This window comes from Arachis ipaensis, chromosome B1, assembly GCF_059453495.1.
Source record: "Arachis ipaensis isolate K30076 ecotype BB chromosome B1, ASM5945349v1, whole genome shotgun sequence".
In the NCBI taxonomy this organism is placed as follows: domain Eukaryota; kingdom Viridiplantae; phylum Streptophyta; class Magnoliopsida; order Fabales; family Fabaceae; genus Arachis; species Arachis ipaensis.
The window spans coordinates 16,903,111-16,926,994 of NC_142436.1; the positions used below are offsets into that span (position 1 = coordinate 16,903,111).

The following is a 23,884-nucleotide window of genomic DNA, read 5'->3' on the forward strand; positions in this document are numbered from 1 at the left end:
TGTGAACGGTTCAATGAGTGGTTTGGTCCGGTTAGGTGACTGGGTGACCAGATTTCCGGTCGAACCGTCCGGATTGAGCTGGGTTTGATAACTATGCTTTAGATTGCATCAGCTGTTACCTTTATTATACAATATTAATAAGAGATAAATTTTAAACGGCGCAGATAATTACTTCCAAAAACAACGATGCTTTTAACAAAAATATATTTTTTTATTCTTAATTTTTATTTTTATAAGATTGATTAGTTCTTCTGTCAATATCTTTGATCGGTATTAACAGAATAAGTCTACATGGTATGTATGTTAAATTATTGATTTATTCATTAAGAATCAACTAGGATTAACAAATTCTTTTTTGTTGAGAATTTCGTTGTCTTTTAAGAATAATTATTAGGGCAGTTTAGTTTTTATTTTTATTTTCTATTACTTTTTTTTAAATATATTAACTAAATTTACTGTATAAAAGTAAGAAATATTAGTAATTTTTAAATTATTTTTATTTATAAAAATTAAATAGAAGATATATTAGTGATTAACATGTCATATAAATATGTTTTAAAAAAAGATCATTGATACAGAAACTAACTAATCTCACAAAATACATATTAAAAATAAAAAAAATATTTTTAGTTTAAAAATCTCATAGTCCTTCAAAAAAAAAAAATTATCACGAATCGAGTTGGGTACTTACTCTATTAATAATCCCACAACTCAAATTTTGGTGGCAAAAGCCATATAAACACTAGTATCTCAATCATCAATCTTTCTTTCGCTAGAGTAACTCCTACTTGTATTATATATATCTTGATATATGTTGTTCCTGTATGAAAGTGAACTCCGAGGTATAGCTCGTTCTGCTGATGCTGGAACCGGCTTTCCTTGGAGTAGAAGGCGTGGAACGTCGTCTTCTCCTGAGAAGGCGGCGTTGAGTACCTACAAAGGGACTCCAACGCTCAAGTAAGTACGAGTGTGAGAGAGTTCAGAGTAGAAAACCAGAATGAATTGCGTACCTGTGACTGAGTAAATCACTCGTATATAATGGAGTAATTGGGGAACTGTTATCCACATTGTTTGTTATTGATTTGGTTGTGTTCTAATATTTCGGAACTTAGGTATCTATGGAGAGAGGTCTGCGGAGGAGTTGTGAGTTGATCCTGGTTCCGATATTCCCGTTATGACTCGGTTCTAACATAACGGATCATAGTCCCCAAAGTTGGCTTGTTTTGGGGTCGAGATATAAACAGGTTAACCTTTTTCAGGTGTTATAACTCGGAACCAGGATCTGGAGTGGGTTGATTGTGACAACTTTTAGGTGTGCCGAGTTATAGCTCGGAGCCCCAAGGTTAGCATGTTTATTCTCGGTGTAAGGAGTGGAAGTAGGTTGTCCTTTTGAATTTTCGCGCTTAATATTTTGTGTGCGTCTCTTGGGGAGGAAAGAGAAATATTGGAAAACGCATTCGCTTTTAATGCGTGTTGGGTAATGTAGCGCTAGTGAGATCTAGCCGCTGATTTTCTTTTTGTGTTTAATAATCGACGGTTAGGGATTATTCTTGAATTTTTACTGCTTGAAGAAGGTGTGGGTAGTGGGCTGGTGGGTGGTTTTTTGTTTGGATTGTTTGATTATCTGGTTTCGAGGCTTGCTTTTTCTTTTTTCGCCTGTGTTTTTGGAAGATGAATAAGAAAGGTTAGTTATTCCTTTCTTCCTCGTGTGCTCTTGTTTTCTGTGTGCATGTTTGTTTTCGGGATGGATAAGGGAAAAAGGTTGAGATAGGGACGGATGTGGGTGGTAAGGTAGAAGTTAAGCTAGTTGAAGATGTTTGGGTTTGGGATCCTGTGAATCCTTTTTTCATGGGTTGCAGATTCAATGAAGGAGTATGCTTCTGTGTTCGACGATGATCAAAGTGTGTCGCAATTAGGGTTAGTGTCTTCGTGGGTCAGGGAGGGAACTGATATTAAGCTTAAGTTCATACCGTATAATGCTGATGATCGTGTCTTTCATCGTGGGGAAGGGTTTGAGTTTTTCTTCATGTACAGCTGTGTTTTTGTGGACTTGGGTGTTAAGTTTTCCTTTTCTGAATTTGAGTGTGGTGTTCTCATGCAGCTTAAGTGTGCACCGTCTCAGCTGCATCCTAATTCGTGGGCTTTTGTTAGAGCTTTTCAGATTCTGATGAGGTATTTAGAGATTGAACCATCCTTGGAAGTCTTTTTTTACTTTGTTTCAGTGTAAGGGGGTTAGGTGAGGCTGTTGGTTGAATCTCGCTAGTGTTCCAGGTCGTGCCATTTTCAGCTTATATAGGTCTTCGTATAAAGGGTTTAAGTCTATGTTTGTGAAGATTGGCGTTGTTGAGGGTAAATTTTCTTGGTTTATAGATGAGTATTTATTGGAGAGGTTCCCATTATTCTGGGTTCCGAGGCCTAGGCAAATATTGGGTATGGATGGGATGAAATACAGAAATGAGATGGTTGTGGAGTTTTTGGTTAATCATGTTTTGTCGTCGAGTTTGTTGTCGGTTGTTGAACTTCTGGAGTTGGAAATGGATAGAGATGCCTTGGCTGGATATATAAGTATTTGCTTTGTGTAATTTGTTTTTGTATGGTTCGGTAACGGTTGTTTATTCGTTATCTTTATGTTTTGTGTGTAGTTGAAAAGGCTCCAAAGGTGACCTCAAGCAGCTTGCGAGCGTATTTTCGGTCGAAAAACATTGAAAAGAAAAGCTCTACTAGTCGTATTATGGCGGAGAAAGGTGCTGAAGTTAATCAACCGTCTCCAAAGAAGGTTAACTTTAAAAGAAAAAGAGGAAATGGGACGAAAGATAGGCCGGTGGATGTGGCCGAGGATAAGGTCGGAGGGAAAGAGATTGATCTTGAGGTGGTCAAGCGTTTTACCGAGAACCAAAGGGTGCTTCATGGTTATCGTGGGGATGAGGATTTGACTTCCCTTTGGAATGAGCATTTCCCGTTTATTATGGTTGTTGATGAGCACTGTCAGAATCCGGCTGATGTTAAACTCGTCCAGGAAGTTGACGATATTGCATTGGGGTTTGTCAGTATCCGCAGGTATAGTGTCACTTCGTTGTTTTATTGTGTTTGCTTGTGTGGATTTTTGATTTGTTTTGCTTATTTGATGTAGGTGATTGGAGCTCGGTAGATGTCTATTGGTCGAACTCAAGAGTTGAAGCATGCTAGGGATTCGTTTGATAAGGCTGCCATGACTCAATTAATGCAGGAGAATGTGGAGAAGGCGAGTAAGCTGCGTGATGCTCTTGACTTGGTCAACACATTGCAAGAGAAATTGACGACTTATGAGAGTGCGGGAAAGGAATTGAAAGAGAAAAATGTATCTTTGGAGGCTAGACTTGTGGTTCTTGGAGTGGAAAAGAAACAGGCTGAAACTGAGAAAGAGGATCATGGTTTGGAGATGTTCTCGGCTGGATTTGAGAGAGCTGTTGAGCAGGCAAAGCTTCTAGCTCCTGCTGCTGACTTTTCGAAAATAGATCCGTGTAAGGTTGTTGTTGGGGATGAGTTAGTTCAGGACGAGGATGGTGTCAAGGGTGAGGGGGAGAACCCTGATGTTTAAGTTTGTAATAGGCTGGTTTGTGTAGTTTTTTGAACGTATTTGACTTAAGGTCGTTTTGGCTTGTTGTTATGAACTGCTGGCCTTTAGCCAAACAAATATTTGTTTTTGTTCATATTTCATGTTTGAATATTTTGGCATATTGGTATCGAATGATTAGAGGATGGAGTAAGGTACAAGTGTTTGTTTTTTGTACCTCCGAGCAGTTTGCGTTTTGGTTTGATACATAGGATTTGTGTAACTAGATACATAGTATCAGTGTTGTTTGGGCTTACTGCCATTTGACTGTGTTTATTTGGAACTATACGAGTTTGGTTTGAGAAAGTTTGATAAAGTTAGAACTGGGTTTGATAAACGTATGGAATGTTTGATTTGTTTTGCAACAGATTGAATGTGTCGAAGAGTTAGTATTGGTTGTTTGAGTTTAGTCACGCGAATGGAATGTAAGATAGGATATAGATAGTTGTGTTTCTTAGTGTGCAATTTAATTGATTGAAAAAGATGCAGGGTGGTGTGCCTCATTAAAACCTCTCCAGCAAAACCCTCCTTAGGGATAAAATCTGGTAGTAGGAAAAAGAGTGCATCACCATGTCCGACTTATAGACTAACTGAAGTACATTTTCAGAGAGGATATGTTCCAAGTGTTTGGTAGTATAGTTCCGTCGAGCCTTTGTATTTTGTATGCTCCCTTGCAGACGACTTTGCGTATTCTGAATGGTCCTTCTCAATTTGCGCTTAGTTTGCCATGTCCTTGTGGCTTTTGTATGTCTTCAACTTTTCTGAGTATGAGGTCTCCTTCTGAGAATGTCCTCGTCTTGAGCTTCCTATTGTATTTTTGAGCTATAGCTCGTTTTGCCGCTGTCTGTTGTAGTGCAGTTTTGTCTCAAGCTTCCTCTATGAGGTCGAGCTCGGCTCTTCTATTTTCAGCATTGTCGCTTTCGCTTGTATTTGTGGTTATGGTGTTTTGTAGGGATACCTCAATTGGTATCATTACGTCGCTTCTGTAGACTAGCCTGAATGGTGTTTCCTTTGTTGCTGATTGTTCAGATATGTTATAGCTCCATAGTACTTCAGGAATAAGCTCGGCCCATTCTCATTTTGAGTCGTCGAGCTTCTTTTTAAGGCCCTGCAAAATGATCTTATTGGCGGCTTCAGCTAAGCCGTTAGTTTGTGGATGTTCGACAGAAGAGAACTATTGAAATATTTTTAAATTTTGTAAAAAATTTGTGAACTTTTGATCTATAAATTGTCTACCATTATCGGTGATGATGGATTGAGGAATACCAAAGTGGCATAGTATGTTTTTCCATACGAAAGAAATCATTTTTTCGGAAGTGATTTTTGCCAATGGTGTAGCCTCTATCCATTTTGTGAAGTAATCTATGGCGACAATTAAAAATTTAACCTGGCCTGGAGCGGGTGGAAATGGTCCGAGGATATCTAGCCCCCATTTGTTGAACGGCCAGCATATCTCGGATGTATGTAACTGCTCGACTGGGTTATGAATAATTGGTGCATGACGTTGGCAGTGGTCACAATGTTTGACTTTATTCATGCAGTCTTGTTGTAACGTCAGCCAGTAGTAACCAGCTTGGAGGATTTTGGCAGCTAGACTCCGGCCGCCGATGTGTGTGCCACAGACTCCTTCATGGACTTCATCTATTGCCAGTTTGGCTTCTGCTGTATTTAGACATCTTAGCAGAGGTCTTATGAATCCTCTTTTGTATAATTTGGTTCCGAGCATTGTATAGAAACTCGCTCTTCGTTTGAACTTTCGTTGATTTTGGATGTTGCTAGGGATGTGACCTGTTTACAAGTAAGTGATGAAGGGTGATCTCCAGTCATCTTTCTCCGAAATACTCGAGATTGATGTTAGTATAACACTAGGCTCTTCGAGTGTTAGTTGGGATAAGATAGGTGGTGTGGTTTGACTTCTTGTTGTTGCTAATTTTGAGAGAATATCTGCTCTATCATTTTGTTCCCGAGGTATGTGAGATATATTAAATTTCTGAAAATTATTGACGAGGTTATTGACTATGATATTGTAATTTTCTAACAACGGGTCTTTTACCTGGAAACTACCTGTTACCTGTTGCACCACAAGGAAGGAGTCGCATTTGACGTTTAAATGTGCTATTCCCATTGTGTGAGCCAGTTGAAGTCCTGCTATTAGAGCTTCGTACTCTGCTTGGTTATTGCTTGCATGAAAAGTAAATTGCAGGGATTGCTCGAATTGTGTTTCGTGTTTGTCTTCGAGGAGTATTCCTGCTCCGGAACCTTTGCTGTTTGAGGCTCCATCAATATATAGTGTCCATATGTTATCTTTAGGATCCTGCTCTTCTGTAGTGAGTTCTACAATGAAGTCGGCTAGTGCTTGTGATTTGATGGCTCCTCTGAATTGATATTGGATGTCGTATTCTGACAGCTCGATCAACCATTTGATTAATCTTCCTGCTAGCTCGGGCTTCGTTAGTATTTGTCTTAAAGGTTGTTCTGTTCTGACCACGATGGTGTGGCTTTGGAAGTAATGTCGTAGGCGTCTGGCCATTGTGACCAGAGCTAGAGCCAGTTTCTCTATCTTTGGGTAACGAACCTCGGCATTTTGAAGAGATTTGCTGACGCAATATACCGGGTGTTGCTGTTTTTCTGTTTCTGTTACCAAGACAGAACTGATAGCCTGGTTAGTAATAGATAAATATAAATAGAGTGGTTTACCAGTTTCTAGAGTTTTGAGGATTGGAGGAGCTGAAAGTATGGCCTTGAGTTCGGTGAAAGCTGTTTTGCATTCCCCGGTCTAGTGAAACTCTTCTTGTTTCTGTAGATTTTTGAAAAAATGACGTGATCGGTGGGCTACTCGACGCAGAAACCTGGCTAAGGCTGCGAGTCGGCCAGTTAGTTGTTGGACCTCCTTGACTGTATTTGGGCTTTGCATGTTTAGGATTTCCGGGAACTTTTCGGGATTTGCTTCAATACCTCGGCAAGTGAGCATGAAGCCAAGGAATTTTCCACTCTGTACTCCGAAAGCACATTTATCAGGATTAAGCTTCATATTGTACCTTCGGAGTTGTTGGAATATCTCTGTTAGGTCTTTAACATGGTTTGCCGTGTGTGTTGATTTTGCCACCATATCATCGACATAGACTTCTATGTTTCGTCCGATTTGACTTGTGAAAATTTTGTCCATAAGTCGTTGGTAGGTAGCACCTGCATTCTTGAGTCCAAATGGCATAACCTTATAACAGAAATTTCCATTGTCAGTAATAAAGGCAGTTTTATCTTGGTCAGCCTTATGCATAAGGATTTTATTATAGCCAGAATAGGCATCCATGAAGCTTAAACATTGGAAACCAGAAGAATTATCAACAAGTTTATCAATGCATGGGAGGGGGTATGCGTCCTTTGGACAGGCCTTGTTAAGGTCTGTATAGTCCACACACATCCTCCACTTACCGTTGTTCTTTTTTACCATTACAACATTGGCTAACCAAGTGGAGTATCTGAGTTCTTTGATGAAGCCAGCGTTAAGTAGCTTTTGAGTTTCTTCCAAAGAGGCTGCTCTCTTGTCGGTGCCGAGGTGTCGTTTCTTTTGGGCTATAGGTCGGACTGTTGGGTTGATGGCCAACTTATGGCAAATGACGTTAGGATCTATTCCTGGCATGTCTGCTGGGGTCCAAGCGAATAGGTCAGTGTTGTTCCTCAGAAGTTTGGCTAATTGGTCTTGTTCTTCTTTTTTAAGCGCGTTGCCGAGGTATGTGTACTTGGATTCGTTGTTTGTTAATTGAATTTTAGTCAGATCATCTATTGGCATCAGCCACTCTTGATGGTTAGTTTTGGGGTCTAGGTCGGCCAGGGAAGGCAGTTGATCCGAGTTATATACTGCTTGGACATATTGCTGTTTGGGTTGTCTTGGCTGTTCACTTTTCAGACTGGCGTTATAGCACTGTCTGGCCTCTTCTAGTCTCCGTGGATAGTGATGACTTTATTATCATGCGAAAGAAACTTAACACACAAATGCACAGTAGAAACAATAGCATTGAATACGTTCAAAGATGGTCTGCCCAAAATAATGTTGTATGGGCTTTTGTAGTCCACGACAAGATACTGTATGTCTATTGTCTTGCTGTTAGGATAATCCCCAAAGGTGGTTTGTAACCAAATATAACCTCAAATGGAGACGCGCTCACCTGAGAAACCTACCAGTTTGCCGGAAGATGGTTGGATATTCTTGTCACTTAGTTTCATCTTTTGGAATGTTGAATAGAAAAGCATGTCTGCGCTGCTTCCTGGATCCATTAGGATCTTCTTTACTAATGGTTCTCCGACTTGTGCTGTGATGACAACCGGGTCATCCAAGTTTCGATCATTTGCCTTATAGTCTTTGGGGACGAATAAAATTTTCGGCTTGTCCTTGTCGATAGGTTGAGATGAAGTGGATTCTGTCATCGTCATCATAGCTCGGTACGACCTTTTTCGTGCCGAGTTTGTACATCCGCCACCTGCAAAACCACCAGAAATGCAGTTTATTATCCTACGTGGTGGATTGATATCACTATCTACCTTTTTCCCTTTATCTCGAGAATTGTCAGTTGCTTTTGGTTGTTGGCCGAGGTCTTCCATATTCCGCCTTTGTGCTCGGCTGTCAATGTATTTGTCGAGTAGTCCCTGGCGGGCCAGCTTCTCTAGGACATCTTTTGCTATTACGCAGTCGTCTGTGGTGTGGCCGTACTTTTGGTGAAAAGCACAATACTTTGATCTGTCCATATGTTGCTGGTCCTGATATATACCAGCTTTATTTGGGGGTTTGATGAGTTTTGAGTGTAGTATGTTCTTTATAATGTCCTCCCTTTTTGCGTTAAGGGGGGTATAGCTGTCGAACTTAGGAGTTAATCTGAATGATCTCTGCTCTGTCCTGCCGGTTGGGTGTCTGTTTCGTCTTTCTTCTTCCCTGTTTGTGGTAGTTTTTCCGCTCTTCGTAGTGCTCGAAATTCTTCGATTTCGATCTGAGTCGTTGCCTTTTCTCGGAATTCGGCCAGGGTTTTTGGTTTCGCCACCACTATAGATTCCTGGAATTTCCCTGGTCGGAGGCCACTTTTTAGGGCGTGGAGGTGTACTTTAGGGTTTAGGTTGGGTATTTCATTGGTTGCTTCAGCGAACCTAGTCATGTAGTCTTTCAGGCTTTTGTTCGGTCCTTGTTTGATGGTGCTCAGTGATGAGCGGATAATTTATACGCTTTTTGGCATTGTTTTTACATAGTTTTTAGTATAATTTAGTTAGTTTTTAGTATATTTTTATTAGATTTTAAATAAAAATCATATTTCTGGACTTTACTATGAGTTTGCGTGTTTTTCTGTGATTTCAGGTAATTTTTGGCTGAAATTGAGGGACTTGAGCAAAAATCAGATTCAGAGGTTGAAGAAGGACTACAGATGCTGTTGGATTCTGACCTCCCTGCACTCAAAGTGGATTTTCTGGAGCTACAGAACTCCAAATGGTGCGCTCTCAATTGCGTTGGAAAGTAGACATCCAGGGCTTTCCATCAATATATAATATTTCATACTTTGCCCTAGTTTAGATGATGCAAACTGGCGTTCAACGCCAGTTCCATGCTGCATTCTAGAGTTAAACGCCAGAAACAGGTTGCAAAGTAGAGTTAAACGCCAGAAACAGGTTACAAACTGGCGTTCAACTCCAAGAAAAGCCTCTACACGTGTAAAGCTTAATGCTCAGCCTAAGCACACACCAAGTAGGCCCCAGAAGTGGATTTCTGCATCATTTACTCATTTCTGTAAACCCTACTAACTAGTTTAGCATAAATAGGACTTTTTACTATTGTATTTACATCTTTGGATTGTCTTTTGATCCTTTGATCACGTTTGGGGGCTGGCCATTCGGCCATGCCTGAACCTTCATCACTTATGTATTTTCAACGGTAGAGTTTCTACACACCATAGATTAAGGTGTAGAGCTCTGCTGTTCCTCATGAATTAATACAAAGTACTATCATTTTTCTATTCAATTTAAGCTTATTCTGATTCTAAGATATTCATTTACACCTCAATATGAATGTGATGATCATGACAGTCATCATCATTCCCAACCTATGAATGCGTGCCTGACAACCACTTCCGTTCTACCTTAGATTGAATGAGTATCTCTGGGATTCCTTAATCAGAATCTTCGTGGTATAAGTTAAAATCCATGGACGGCCATTCTTGAGATCCGAAAAGTCTAAACCTTGTCTGTGGTATTCCGAGTAGGATCTGGGAAGGGATGGCTGCGACGAGCTTCAAACTCGCGAGTGCTGGGCATAGTGACAGACGCAAAAAGATCAATGGATCCTATTCCAGTATGATCAAGATCCGAAAGATGATTAGCCATGCAGTGACAGCGCATTAGACCATTTTCACTGAGAGGACAGGATGTAGCCATTGACAACGGTGATGCCTAACATACAGCTTGCCATAGAAAGGAGTATAAATGATTGGTTGAAGACAATAGGAAAGTAGATGTTTAGGAGGAACGAACGCATCTCTATACGCTTATCTGAAATTCTCACCAATGAATTACATAAGTATCACTATCTTTATTTTACATTTTATTTATCTTTTAATTATTAAGTCTCTATAATCAATTAAATCCGACTGACTGAGATTTACAAGGTGACCATAGCTTGCTTCAAGCCGACAATCTCCGTGGGATCGACCCTTACTCACGTAAGGTTTATTACTTGGACGACCCAGTGCACTTGCTGGTTAGTTGTACGAAGTTGTGACAAAGAACTAAGATTATGAACATGCGTATTGAGTTTTTAGCGCCGTTACCAAGGAAAAGAACCGTCACGATTTTCGCGCACCAAGTTTTTGGCGCCGTTGCCGGGGTTTGTTCGAGTTTGGACAACTGACGGTTCATCTTGTTGCTCAGATTAGGTAATTTTATTTTAATTTTAAGTTTTTTGTTTTTATTATTCTTATTTTTGAAAAAAATAAAAATAAATATTTTCAAAAAAATATTTTTATTCAGAATTTTTAAGAATGAATTCTAGTGTTTCATGATGATCTGTTGAATCCTAGCTGGCTGTAAGCCATGTCTAATCTTTTGGACCGGGGTTTCAACTTATCATCACAAGAGCTTGTTGATCTTCACCCATTTGGCAGTTACACACATAGTTGTTGTATACATGTGAGGTATCAATATCTGCTGAAGCTTGGCTGGCCATTAGCCATGTCTAGTGTTTTGGACCGGAGCTTTCACTGAAAGCTTGGCTGGCTAGTAAGTCATGTCTAATTCCTGGACTGGAACTTTAGACTAACATTGCAAGATTCTTGGAATTCTTATTAAAAATTTTGAAATCCTTATTTTTCCTTTTCCAATTAATTTTTGAAAATCCAAAAAAAAAAATTATAAAATCATAAAATCAAAAATATTTGTGTTGCTTGTTTGAGTCTTGAGTCAATTTTTAAGTTTGGTGTCAATTGCATGTTTAAAAATTTGTGCATTTTTCGAAAACTCATGCATGTGTTCTTCATGATCTTCAAGTTGTTCTTGACAAGTCTTCTTGTTTGATCTTCATATTTTCTTATTTTGTGTCTTTTCTTGTTTTTCATATGCATTTTCAATTTGTTAGTGTCTAAAAATTAAAAATCTTTAAGTTTGGTGTCTTGCATGTTTTTCTTTTCTTCAAAATTTTCAAAAATAAGTTCTTGGTGTTCATCTTGACATTCAAAGTGTTCTTGGTGTTCATCTTGGCATTCATAGTGTTCTTGCATGCATAATGTGTTTTGATCCAAAATTTTCATGCATTGAGTCTTTTTGATGTTTTTCTCTTTCATCATTAAAAATTCAAAAATAAAAAAAAATATCTTTTCCTTTTTCATTCATAAATTTTCGAAAATTTGAGTTGACTTTTTCAAAACTTTTTAAAATTTAGTTGTTTTTTATGAGTCAAATCAAATTTTCAATTTAAAAATTCTATCTTTTTCAAATCTTTTTCAAAAATCAAATATTTTTCATTTTTTCTTTCATATTTTCGAAAACTTTATGATTGATTTTCAAAATCTTTTTCTTATTTCTAATTCATATTTTCGAAATTAATGCTAACAATTAATGTGATTGATTCAAAATTTTTAAGTTTGTTACTTGCCTAGTAAGAAATGTTCAATCTTTAAACTCTAGAATCATATCTTTTTAGTTTCTTGTTAGTCAAGTAATCAACTTTAATTTTCAAAATCAAATCTTTTTAAATTTCTTTTTCAAATCTTTTTCAAAATAAATTTCAATCACATCTTTTTCAAAATCAATTTCAAAATCTTTTCTAACTTCTTATCTTTTCAAAATTAATTTTCAAATCTTTTTCAACTAACCACTTAACTTTTTGATTGATTTTAAAAGTTTACTATTTCAATCATATCTTTTTCAAAACTATCTAACTAATTCTTTCTTTAATTTTCGAAAATCACCTTCATCTTTTTCAAAATTCCTTTTTTAACTAATTGTTTTAAATTAAATTTAATTTGATTTAATTTTTCCTTTCTTAATTTTTGAATTTTTTATTTTAATTCTAATTTAAAAACAAAAATACTTTTATTTTATTCTATATAATTTTCGAAAATTCTTCTCCCTCACCTCCTTCTATTTATTTATTCATTTACTAACACTCCTCTTCATCCAAGAATTCGAACCTATTCCTCACCCTTGTGTTTAGATTCTCCTTCTTCTATTCATATCTTCTTCTACTCAAATAAAGGAATCTCTATACTGTGACATAGAGGATTCTATATTTTCTGTTCTCTTCTTTTTCATATGAGCAGGAACAAGGACAAGAACATTCTTGTTGAAGATGATCCTGAACCTGAAAGAACTCTAAAGAGGAAGCTAAGGAAAGCTAAAGCACAACTCTCTGGAGAAAATCTTACAGAAATTTTCGAAAAAGAAGGAAGCATGGCCGAAAATAATAACAATGCAAGGAAGATACTTGGTGACTTTACTGCACCTAATTCTAATTTACATGGAAGAAGCATCACAATCCCTGCCATTGGAGCAAACAATTTTGAGCTGAAACCTCAACTAGTTTCTCTGATGCAACAGAATTGCAAGTTTTATGGACTTCCATCCGAAGATCCCTTTCAGTTCTTAACTGAATTCTTGCAGATCTGTGATACTGTTAAGACCAATGGGGTTGATCCCAAGGTCTACAGGCTTATGCTTTTCCCATTTGCTGTAAGAGACAGAGCTAGAATATGGTTGGACTCTCAACCTAAAGACAGCCTGAACTCTTGGGATAAGCTGGTCACGGCTTTCTTAGCCAAGTTCTTTCCTCCTCAAAAGCTTAGCAAGCTTAGAGTGGATGTTCAAACCTTCAGACAGAAGGAAGGTGAATCCCTCTATGAAGCTTGGGAGAGATACAAGGAACTGACCAAAAAGTGTCCTTCTGACATGCTTTCAGAATGGACCATCCTGTATATATTCTATGATGGTCTGTCTGAATTATCAAAGATGTCATTGGACCATTCTGTAGGTGGATCCATTCACCTAAAGAAAATGCCTGCAGAAGCTTAGGAACTCATTGACATGGTTGCAAATAACCAGTTCATTTATACTTCTGAAAGGAATCCTGTGAATAATGGGACGTCTCAAAAGAAGGGAGTTCTTGAAATTGATACTCTGAATGCCATATTGGCTCAGAACAAAATATTGACTCAGCAAGTCAATATGATTTCTCAGAGTCTGAATGGATTGAAGAAATCATCCAACAGTACTAAAGAGGCATCTTCTGAAGAAGAAGCTTATGATCCTGAGAACCCTGCAATAGCATAGGTGAATTACATGGGTGAACCCTATGGAAACACCTATAATCCCTCATGGAGAAATCATCCAAATTTCTCATAGAAGGATCAACAAAAGCCTCAATAAGGCTTTAATAATGGTGGAAGAAACAGGTTTAGCAATAGCAAGCCTTCTCCATCATCCACTCAGCAACAGACAGAGAATTCTGAGCAGAATCCATCTAGCTTAGCAAATATAGTCTCTGATCTATCTAAGGCCACTTTAAGTTTCATGAATGAAACAAGGTCCTCCATTAGAAATTTGGAGGCACAAGTGGGCCAGCTGAGTAAAAGAGTCACTGAAACTCCTCCTAGTACTCTCCCAAGCAATACAGAAGAAAATCTGAAGAGCGAGTGCAAGCCCATTGATTTAACCATCATGGCCGAACCTACAAGGGAGGAGGAGGACGTGAATCCTAGTGAGGAAGACCTCCTGGGACGTCCAGTGACCAATAAGAAGTTTCCCTTTGAGGAACCAAAGGAATCTGAGGCTCAATTAGAGACCATAGAGATTCCATTGAACCTCCTTCTGCCCTTCATGAGCTCTGATGAGTATTCTTCCTCTGAAGAGGATGAAGAAATTACTGAAGAGCAAGTTGCTAAGTACCTTGGTGCAATCATGAAGCTGAATGCCAAATTATTTGGTAATGAGACTTGGGAAGATGAACCTCCCTTGCTCACCAATAAACTAAATGCATTGGATAGGCAGATATTACCTCAAAAGAAACAGGATCCTGGCAAATTCTTAATACCATATACCATAGGCACCATGACCTTTGAGAAGGCTCTGTGTGACCTGGGGTCAGGAATAAACTTAATGCCACTCTCTATAATGGAGAAACTTGGGATCTTTGAGGCGCAAGCTGTCAGAATCTCATTAGAGATGGCAGACAACTCAAGAAAATAGGCTTATGGACAAGTAGAGGACGTGTTAGTAAAGGTTGAAGGCCTTTACATCCCTGCTGATTTCATAATCCTAGACACTAGGAAGGAAGAGGATGAATCCATCATCCTTGGAAGACCCTCCCTAGCCACAGCAAGAGCTATGGTTGATGTGGACAGAGGAGAGTTGGTCCTTCAAATGAATAAGGACAACCTTGTGTTTAAGACTCAAGGATCTCCTTCTGTAACCATGGAGAGGAAGCATGAAAAGCTTATCTCACTGCAGAGTCAACTAAAGCCCCCATAGTCAAACTCTAAGTTTGGTGTTAGGAGGCCACAACCAAACTCTAAGTTTGGTGTTGAACCCCCACATTCAAACTCTAAGTTTGGTGTTGGGAGGTTCCAACCTTGCTCTGATTATCTGTGAGGCTCCATGAGAGCTCACTGTCAAGCTATTGACATTAAAGAAGCGCTTGTTGGGAGGCAACCCAATGTTATTTAATCATATCTATTTTATTTTATTTTTGTTATTCCGTGTTTTATTAGGTTGATGATCATGTGAAGTCACAAAAACTACTGAAAAATCAAAAATAGAATGAAAAATAGCATTGAAAATAGCACACCCTGGAGGAGAGCAGCCTGGCGTTTAAACGCCAGAAACAAGCATCTGTCTGGCGTTTAACGTCAGAAAAAGGCACCAAGCTGGCGTTTAACGCCAGAAACAAGCATCTTCCTGGCGTTAAACGCCAGAAATAGGCAGCATTCTGGCGTTAAACGCCAGGATTGCACAGTAAGGGCGTTTTACACGCCTAATTGGGGCAGGGATGTTAAGTCCTTGACCCCACTTGATCTGTGGACCCCACAGGATCCCCACATCTTCTTCTCTCCTCTTCACACCTTTTCATAACTCTCTTCCCCAAATACCCTTCACCAATCACCTCAATCACTCTTTCCCATCACCTCTTCACCACTCACATCCATCCTCTCTTCCCCATAAACCCCACCTACCTTCAAAATTCAAAATATTTTCCCTTCCAAACCCAACCCTAATGGTCGTACCCTACATCCCATCCCACCCCTATATAAACCCCTCATTCCTTCTTCATTTTCACACAACACAACCCTCTCTTCTTACCCTTGGCCGAATACACCTTCTCCCTCCATCTCCTCCATTCTTTTTCTTCTTCTCCTTCTTTCCTTCTTCTTTTGCTCAGGGACGAGCAAACATTTTAAGTTTGGTGTGGTAAAAGCATTGCTTTTTGTTTTTCTATAACCATTTATGGCACCTAAGGCCAGAGAAACCTCTAGAAAGAGGAAAGAGAAGGCAATTGCTTCCACCTCTGAGTCATGGGAGATAGAGAGATTCATCTCAAAGGTCCATCAAGACCACTTCTATGAAGTTGTGGCCAAGAAGAAAGTGATCCCTGAGGTTCCTTTCAAGCTCAAAAATAATGAGTATCCGGAGATCCGACTTGAGATCCAAAGAAGAGGTTGGAAAGTTCTCACCAACCCCATTTAACAAGTCGGGATCCTAATGGTTCAAGAGTTTTATGCAAACGCATGGATCACTCGGAACCATGATCAAAGTGTGAACCCGAATCCAAAGCATTGGCTTACCATGGTTCGGGGGAAATACTTAGATTTCAGTCCGGAAAATGTAAGGCTGGCGTTCAACTTGCCAACGATGGAAGAGAACGCACGCCCCTACACAAGAAGGGTCAACTTTGATCAAAGGTTGGACCAAGTCCTCATAGACATATGTGAGGAAGGAGATCAATGGAAAATTGACTCAAGAGGCAAGCCGGTTCAATTAAGAAGGCATGACCTCAAACCAGTGACTAGGGGATGGCTAGAGTTCATTCAACACTCAATCATTCCTACTAGTAACCGGTCTGAAGTTACTAAAGACCGGGCCATCATGATCCATAGTATCATGATTGGAGAGGAGGTGGAAGTTCATGAGATTATACCTCAAGAACTTTACAAGGTGGCTGACAAGTCCTCCACTTGGGCAAGGTTAGCCTTTCCTCACCTCATATGCCACCTCTGCAATTCGGCTGGAATTGACATTGAGGGAGACATCCTCATTGAAGAGGACAAGCCCATCACTAAGAAAAGGATGGAGCAAATAAGAGATCATGGGCCTCAACATGAGCATGAGGAAATTCCTCACCATGAAATCTCTGAGATGCCTCAAGGGATGCACTTTCCTCCACAGAATTATTGGGAGCAAATCAACACTTCCCTAGGAGAATTAAGTTTCAACATGGGACAACTAAGGGTGGGGCACCAATAGCACTCCATCATCCTCCATGAGATTAGAGAAGATCAAAGAGCCATGAGGGAGGAGCAACAAAGGCAAGGAAGAGACATAGAGGAGCTCAAAAGCACCATTGGTTCTTCAAGAAGAGGAAGACGTCACCCTCACTAAGGTGGACTCATTCCTTAATCTCCTTGTCTATTTATTTTACGGGTTTTTTTTTTATTTTTGAGCTTTATGTTTTATTTATGTTTGTGTCTTTACTATATGATCACTAGTGTCTAAGTGTCTATGCCTTAAAGTTATGAATGTCCTATGAATCCATCACCTTTCTTAAATGAAAAATGTTTTAATCACAAAAGAACAAGAAGTACATGGTTTCGAATTCATCCTTGAAATTAGTTTAATTATTTTGATGTGATGACAATACTTTTTGTTTTCTGAATGAATGCTTGAACAGTGCATATGTCTTTTGAAGTTGTTGTTTATGAATGTTAAATATGTTGGCTCTTGAAAGAATGATGATAAGGAGAATTGTTATTTGATAATCTGAAAAATCATAAAAATGATTCTTAAAGCAAGAAAAAGCAGTGAATACAAAAGCTTGCAGAAAAAAAAAAGAAAAAAAATGGTGAAAAAAAGAAAGAAAAAGAAAAAGCAAGCAGAAAAAGCCAAAAGCTCTTTAAACCAAAAGGCAAGAGCAAAAAGCCAATAGCCCTTAAAACCAAAAGGCAAGGGTAAATAAAAAGGATCCAAGGCTTTGAGCATCAGTGGATAGGAGGGCCTAAAGGAATAAAATTCTGGCCTAAGCGGCTAAACCAAGCTGTCCCTAACCATGTGCTTGTGGCGTGAAGGTGTCAAGTGAAAACTTGAGACTGAGTGGTTAAAGTCGAGGTCCAAAGCAAAAAGAAGAGTGTGCTTAAGAACCCTGGACACCTCTAATTGGGGACTCTAGCAAAGCTGAGTCACAATCTGAAAATGTTCACCCAGTTATGTGTCTGTGGCATTTATGTATCCGGTGATAATACTAGAAAACAAAGTGCTTAGGGCCACAACCAAGACTCATAAAGTAGTTGTGTTCAAGAATCAACATACTAAACTAGGAGAATCAATAACACTATCTGAACTCTGAGTTCCTATAGATGCCAATCATTCTGAACTTCAATGGATAAAGTGAGATGCCAAAACTATTCAAGAGGCAAAAAGCTACAAGTCCCGCTCATCTGATTGGAGCTAAGTTTCATTGATATTTTGGAATTTATAGTATATTCTCTTCTTTTTATCCTATTTGATTTTTGGTTGCTTGGGGACAAGTAACAATTTAAGTTTGGTGTTGTGATGAGCGGATAATTTATACTCTTTTTGGCATTGTTTTTACATAGTTTTCAGTATAATTTAGTTAGTTTTTAGTATATTTTTATTAGTTTTTAAATAAAAATCACATTTCTGGACTTTACTATGAGTTTGTGTATTTTTCTGTGATTTCAGATAATTTCTGGCTGAAATTGATGGACTTGAGCAAAAATCAGATTCAGAGGTTGAAGAAGGACTGCAGATGCTGTTGGATTCTGACCTCCCTGCACTCAAAGTGGATTTTATGGAGCTACAGAACTCCAAATGGCGCGCTCTTAATTGCGTTGGAAAGTAGACATCCAGGGCTTTCCAGAAATATATAATAGTCCATACTTTACCTGAGTTTAGATGACGTAAACTGGCGTTCAACGCCAATTCTATGCTGCATTCTGGAGTTAAACGCCAGAAACAGGTTTCAAAGTGGAGTTAAATGCCAGAAACAGGTTACAAACTGGCGTTCAACTCCAAGAAAAGCCTTTACACGTGTAAAGCTCAATGCTCAGCCCAAGCACATACCAAGTGGGCCCCAGAAGTAGATTTCTGCATCATTTACTCATTTTTGTAAACCCTAGTAACTAGTTTAGCATAAATAGGACTTTTTACTATTGTATTTACATCTTTGGATGGTCTTTTGATCCTTTGATCACGTTTGGGGGCTGGCCATTCGGCCACGCCTGAACCTTCATCACTTATGTATTTTCAACGGTAGAGTTTCTACACACCATAGATTAAGGTGTGGAGCTCTGCTGTTCCTCATGAATTAATACAAAGTACTATCATTTTTCTATTCAATTCAAGCTTATTTTGATTCTAAGATATTCATTCGCACCTCAATATGAATGTGATGATCGTGACAGTTATCATCATTCCCAACCTATGAACGCGTGCCTGACAACCACTTCCGTTCTACCTTAGATTGAATGAGTATCTCTGGGATTCCTTAATCAGAATCTTCGTGGTATAAGTTAGAATCCATGGATGGCCATTCTTGAGATCCGGAAAGTATAAACCTTGTCTGTGGTATTCCGAGTAGGATCTGGGAAGGGATGGCTGCGACGAGCTTCAAACTCGCGAGTGCTGGGCGTAGTGACAGACGCAAAAGGATTAATGGATCCTATTCCAGTATGATCGAGAACCGACAGATGATTAGCCATGCAGTGACAGCGCATTGGACCATTTTCACTGAGAGGACAGGATGTAGCCATTGACAACGGTGATGCCTAACATACAGCTTGCCATAGAAATGAGTATGAATGATTGGATGAAGACAATAGGAAAGCAGAGGGTCAGGAGGAACGAACGCATCTCTATACGCTTATCTGAAATTCTCACCAATGAATTACATAAGTATCACTATCTTTATTTTACATTTTATTTATCTTTTAATTATTAAGTCTCTATAATCAATTGAATCCGCCTGACTGAGATTTACAAGGTGACCATACCTTGCTTCAAGCCGACAATCTCCGTGGGATCAACCCTTACTCACGTAAGGATTATTACTTGGACGACCCAGTGCACTTGCTGGTTAGTTGTGCAAAGTTGTGACAAAGAACTAAGATTATGAACATGCGTATTGAGTTTTTAGCACCGTTACCAAGGAAATGAACCGTCACGATTTCCGCGCACCACTCAGGTAATCGGAATTGTGGACATATATTTTGGATGCGGCAAAATGATTGACGAACTGGTCGGCCAGCTCATCGAAGCTTGAGATGGAGCCTTCGGGTAGGTTGGAGAACTAGATTAAGGCGGCTTCGTCCAGGAAGGTTGCAAGGTTCGGCATAAGATCGGGTCGGACTCCTTATTCATGAACATCATGGCGTGGAACTTGGTGACGTGGACATTCGGGTCTCCTATTCCTTGGTAGGGTTTGAGGGTTGAAGGTAAGGTGAAGTTTTTGGGCATTTCAAAGTTCATAACTTCTTTTGTGAAGGGGTTGGTTCTTTTGGTGGTTGTTTTTGTGGTCTTTGGGATGGTGTGTTTAGTTTCCGAGGTGTGTTCGTCATTGTCGTCCTTGTTTTCAGCATTTTTGTGCTCTCCTTTGCTGCGATCGTGCTCCATCTGTCGTAGGAGTTCGGCCATTCTTTGATTCTCGGCCCTGAGGGCCTCATTGATTGCCAAGATTTCCGCCTGATTGATGTCGGAGGGAGCGTGACTGTGCTCGTCCGCCATCTCTCGTGTCCTGCAAAAGGAAATAAAGAGATATGCAAAATAAAGAAAAGTGGGGTTAGAGAGATTTCGGCCCCACGGTGGGCGCTAAATGTTCCTGTATGAAAGTGAACTCCGAGGTATAGCTTGTTCTGCTGATGCTGGAACCGGCCTTCCTTGGAGTAGAGGGCGTGGAACGTCGTCTTCTCCTGAGAAGGCGGCATTGGGTACCTGCAAAGGGACTCCAACGCTCAAGTAAGTACGAGCGTGAGAGAGTTCAGAGTAGAAAACCAGAATGAATTGCATACCTGTGACTGAGTAAATCACTCGTATATAATGGAGTAATTGGAAACCGTTATCCGCATTGTTTGTTATTGATTTGGTTGTGTTCTGATATTTCGGAACTTAGGTAGCTCTGGAGAGAGATCTGCGGAGGAGTTGTGAGTTGATCCTAGTTCCGAAATTCCCGTTATGACTCGGTTCTAACCTAACGGATCATATGCTAATCCAATTATGTTAAATATACACTAAAATTAATTATTATATTTTTATATATATAAATATAAAAATATAAAAATTCAAAAATCAATCTCATACACATATACTCTTTTCCTCCCATATGCTTAGTCCCACGTGCCAAACCCCTCCACTCTCTCAATGACGATTCAGTCACACTCGTTACCATCTTTTTTGTGCTTTGTCTCAACTGTAATCAATCAAAAAAGAGTATATGTGTATGAGATTGATTGATCCAATGTTTGATCCAATAATGCACAATACATACATTAGTAACCTTAATTTTTTTTACAAAAAAAATCAAATGATCCAATTTCTTTATCTATATTAAAAAAAGTTATTTTTACATTCATATCTACCATTCATATTTTCCACAATAATGCACAACACATACATATTTCTCATATCCAAAAAAATGAGCCTACTAATATTTTATCGGGTTAATCCAATTTAACTCCGATTTTTGTCAGATCACTTCGAATTGGATCAAAATAAATTCGTTATTCTTTTAGGGTCGAATCGGAGTCTATTTAAACCCAGTCCGACCCGGCCCATAAACACCCACTATTATATATCTATTTGGTTTATCAGTTTGGCGGTGGGTTACTTTTTGTAAGTGGTTTACACTTTAATTAGTTGCATAATTTTAAAAGATTTATTGTTACGCGAATCATTTTGTATTTTTTGAAATGTGATGATAATACGTTGATGGTTGGTATTATTAAAATTAAAATTAAACTCTTATGGCTCTTAATAAAGAATCAAAGATACATTGACACTGCAATTAACTCGTGTGATTGAGAAATTGAGATATATAAAACTGACTCTTTCACCCAATGTCTTCCTAAATTAGGTGATTTGATTAGATCCGAAGCATAATTGGTAATAAAATAATAAGGTTGTTCTTTTTTAATTAGGCATCATTGCACCCCTTCTTTCTTGTTCTATATATTCTTGATTTTGAAATATTAATATATAATTAGATAAATGAAAAAATGTTATATTTTTCTTCATCGGCATGAGACAGTGTCTCTTGTGATGTTACACACATCCAAGACTTTGATTGAGCTATCCAAGATCACTTGGAAGCATTTCTCACTTTGATTATAAGAAATGGCCTTCAACATTGAGAAGATTGTCGAAGGAGAAGTATACATCTTCTATCAAGGACAAAGCCTTTGGCAACCCACTCAGATGAGTAAGTTGCTTCAAAGTTCTTGAGGTTGTTCAACTACTCTTGCACTCATGAGGAGCATGGATGAAATCCATTTGGCCAATGTTTGACCAAATATGTAATTTACTTGTTATTGTTTTTTTTTTTTTCTTTCTTTTGGAGGAAGCTCAATGGTTTTTGTTTTCTTTAGTCAAGGTCCTTTGGCACCTCTCCTTATTATATAGGGTCAATTCAATTATTCATAATTTGATTTTATAAACCAACTTTAAAAGATAAATACAGTTCACCAATCTTAATCATGTGTAGAAAACTTCTTTGATTATAATCGGATTTTTTTTATCATATGATTTAGAATGTGTTTGACTATAATTTAATTATAGCATGAGTTTAAATTTTGATATAAATTCTTTAGTTTGATTATTATCTTGAGCGCATTTGTTTATATCCAAATTTTGTAATATGATTTGGAATTTTGAATTTCATTATTAATTTTAGTGTGTTTTATTATGATCAAATTTTACAAGATAATTTAAAATGTATTTGATTATAATCTAATTATAGCATGAGTCTGAATTTTAATTTAGATTCTTGAGTTTGATTATTATTTTAAGTACGTTTGATGATACTGAAAGTCGTAATATAGTTTAAAAAGTGTTTGATTATAATCTTATTATAGCACGTGTTTAAACTTTGATTGGATTCTTGAATTTTGATTATTACTTTAAGTACATTTGATTATAACTAAATTTTATAATATAATTTGAAATGAGTTTGATTATAAGATTAAAATTAAAATAAAGTTATATGATTTAGATTTTTTTTCTTTTTACTTTTGTACTCGATCACTTATCCCACTTAGCAACTTCATTTTAAAAATCTAAAGTAGTGAAAGTTTACTATTATCATAATTATGAGTAATACTCCAAATAGGTCTTTAAGAATTTGTCCGTCCGATAAATTTGTCCTCTAGAAAAATTAACTAACTCCTTTGTCTCCAAAATAGTTAGATATATGCCATATATATCCCTAGTCCAGGTTTAGCCGGTTAACCGAACACTCTCTCCTACGTGGAGGTGATCAGTGTGACGTGTCAGGTCAAAGGCTATGCGTCACTTTCAAGACACGTTGGTTTCTGCGCACGTGGCCAAAATGACGTCGTTTAAGTGCTTCTTCAAACGACGTCGTTTTGAGTGGGACAGATTAGTCTCCAAACTTTCTCATGGAAGTGTTATAAAATGGCAGCGTTGTGAGATGCGCAATACGTCGCCGTTTCAAAAGAGTATCAACATAAAATTAGGTCTTCGTCTTTAACCCTTATTTCTTTGTCTCCAATCCATGTATGAGAGAGAGTTTTTGGCTTTGAAGAAGGCGATGGCGAATGGAGGCAGCACGTCAGTCGCAAGTTGGAGACGTGGTTGGAGAACTATCGATGATGTCTTTAGTGTTGACAGCGGTTCAACTGGCTTCCCAAGAGGGCGACTTAGAAGAGAAGAACATCCTAAGTGCAAGTGCAGAACATATGCCGTAATATCCAGGTTTCGCACAGCAGAAAACCTGAATAGGTTATTCTTTTCCTGTCCTCACTTCAAGGTACTTTAGAGTGGTGAATTTTTGTGGTGCTATAGTTTTGATTATTGGGGACTAAGACTAATGTTAAGATTTTTGTTTTGTTATTCTGATTGTAGGAAAAGCAAGGTTATTGTGATTTTTTGTATGGTTTGATGAAATTTTTGGGTATCTGGTAGATGATGTAGTTAAAAGCAGTAGATTGGCCTTTCTGGAGACATGCGTGGGTGAAGAATTTAGTGCAAATTTGAATTATAGATTGGAGGAGAGAGTGAAACAATTGGAGGAGATGTTAATAAATAGGAATGAAGATAGTTCAAAACTCAAGAAAGATAGTTGTTCATACCCTGGCCCCATGATAAGGTTCAGGTCCAAACGAAAGGTCCAATCTAAAGGATTGAGCCTCGCCATACACCGACCTTCGCCCCACGAAGTCGGTCCCTACCACGACTTGCTCTAAAGAAGTCGGGACGAAGATTAGCTGGCAGATAAACACCCATTCAAATGAGTAACTGCTCCTAAAATCTCTCTACCCACTTCCTAGAGCCATATCTCAACCTCCCTAAGATAAAGGGACGGTTACTCCC

The 23,884-nt window shown here is 38.4% G+C and overlaps 2 protein-coding genes and 1 non-coding gene across 3 annotated transcripts; 1 reads left to right on the plus strand and 2 right to left on the minus strand.

Moving 5' to 3' along the window:
• Window positions 1-3,139: 3,139 nt before the first annotated feature.
• LOC148575830 (uncharacterized) lies at window positions 3,140-3,577 on the plus strand. Its single transcript, XM_088500706.1, has one exon. It carries the CDS (start codon window positions 3,149-3,151, stop codon window positions 3,575-3,577), a length of 429 nt encoding a protein of 142 aa, XP_088356832.1. The 5' UTR covers window positions 3,140-3,148.
• A 4,161-nt stretch (window positions 3,578-7,738) lies between these two features.
• Window positions 7,739-8,335, minus strand: LOC148575831 (uncharacterized). The gene has a single exon (XM_088502571.1). It carries the CDS (start codon window positions 8,333-8,335, stop codon window positions 7,739-7,741), a length of 597 nt encoding a protein of 198 aa, XP_088358697.1.
• Window positions 8,336-12,904: 4,569 nt separating this feature from the next.
• LOC148575832 (small nucleolar RNA R71) lies at window positions 12,905-13,012 on the minus strand. The gene has a single exon (XR_015904411.1). It is a non-coding gene; the product is annotated as a small nucleolar RNA R71 (small nucleolar RNA).
• Between the last annotated feature and the right edge of the window lie 10,872 nt (window positions 13,013-23,884).

What these genes read in the sequence shown, in the direction of transcription:
- LOC148575831 (XM_088502571.1), bottom strand. Translation starts at nt 8,335, where the DNA reads ATGGACAGATCAAAGTATTGTGCTTTTCACCAAAAGTACGGCCACACC.
- LOC148575830 (XM_088500706.1), top strand. Translation starts at nt 3,149, where the DNA reads ATGTCTATTGGTCGAACTCAAGAGTTGAAGCATGCTAGGGATTCGTTT.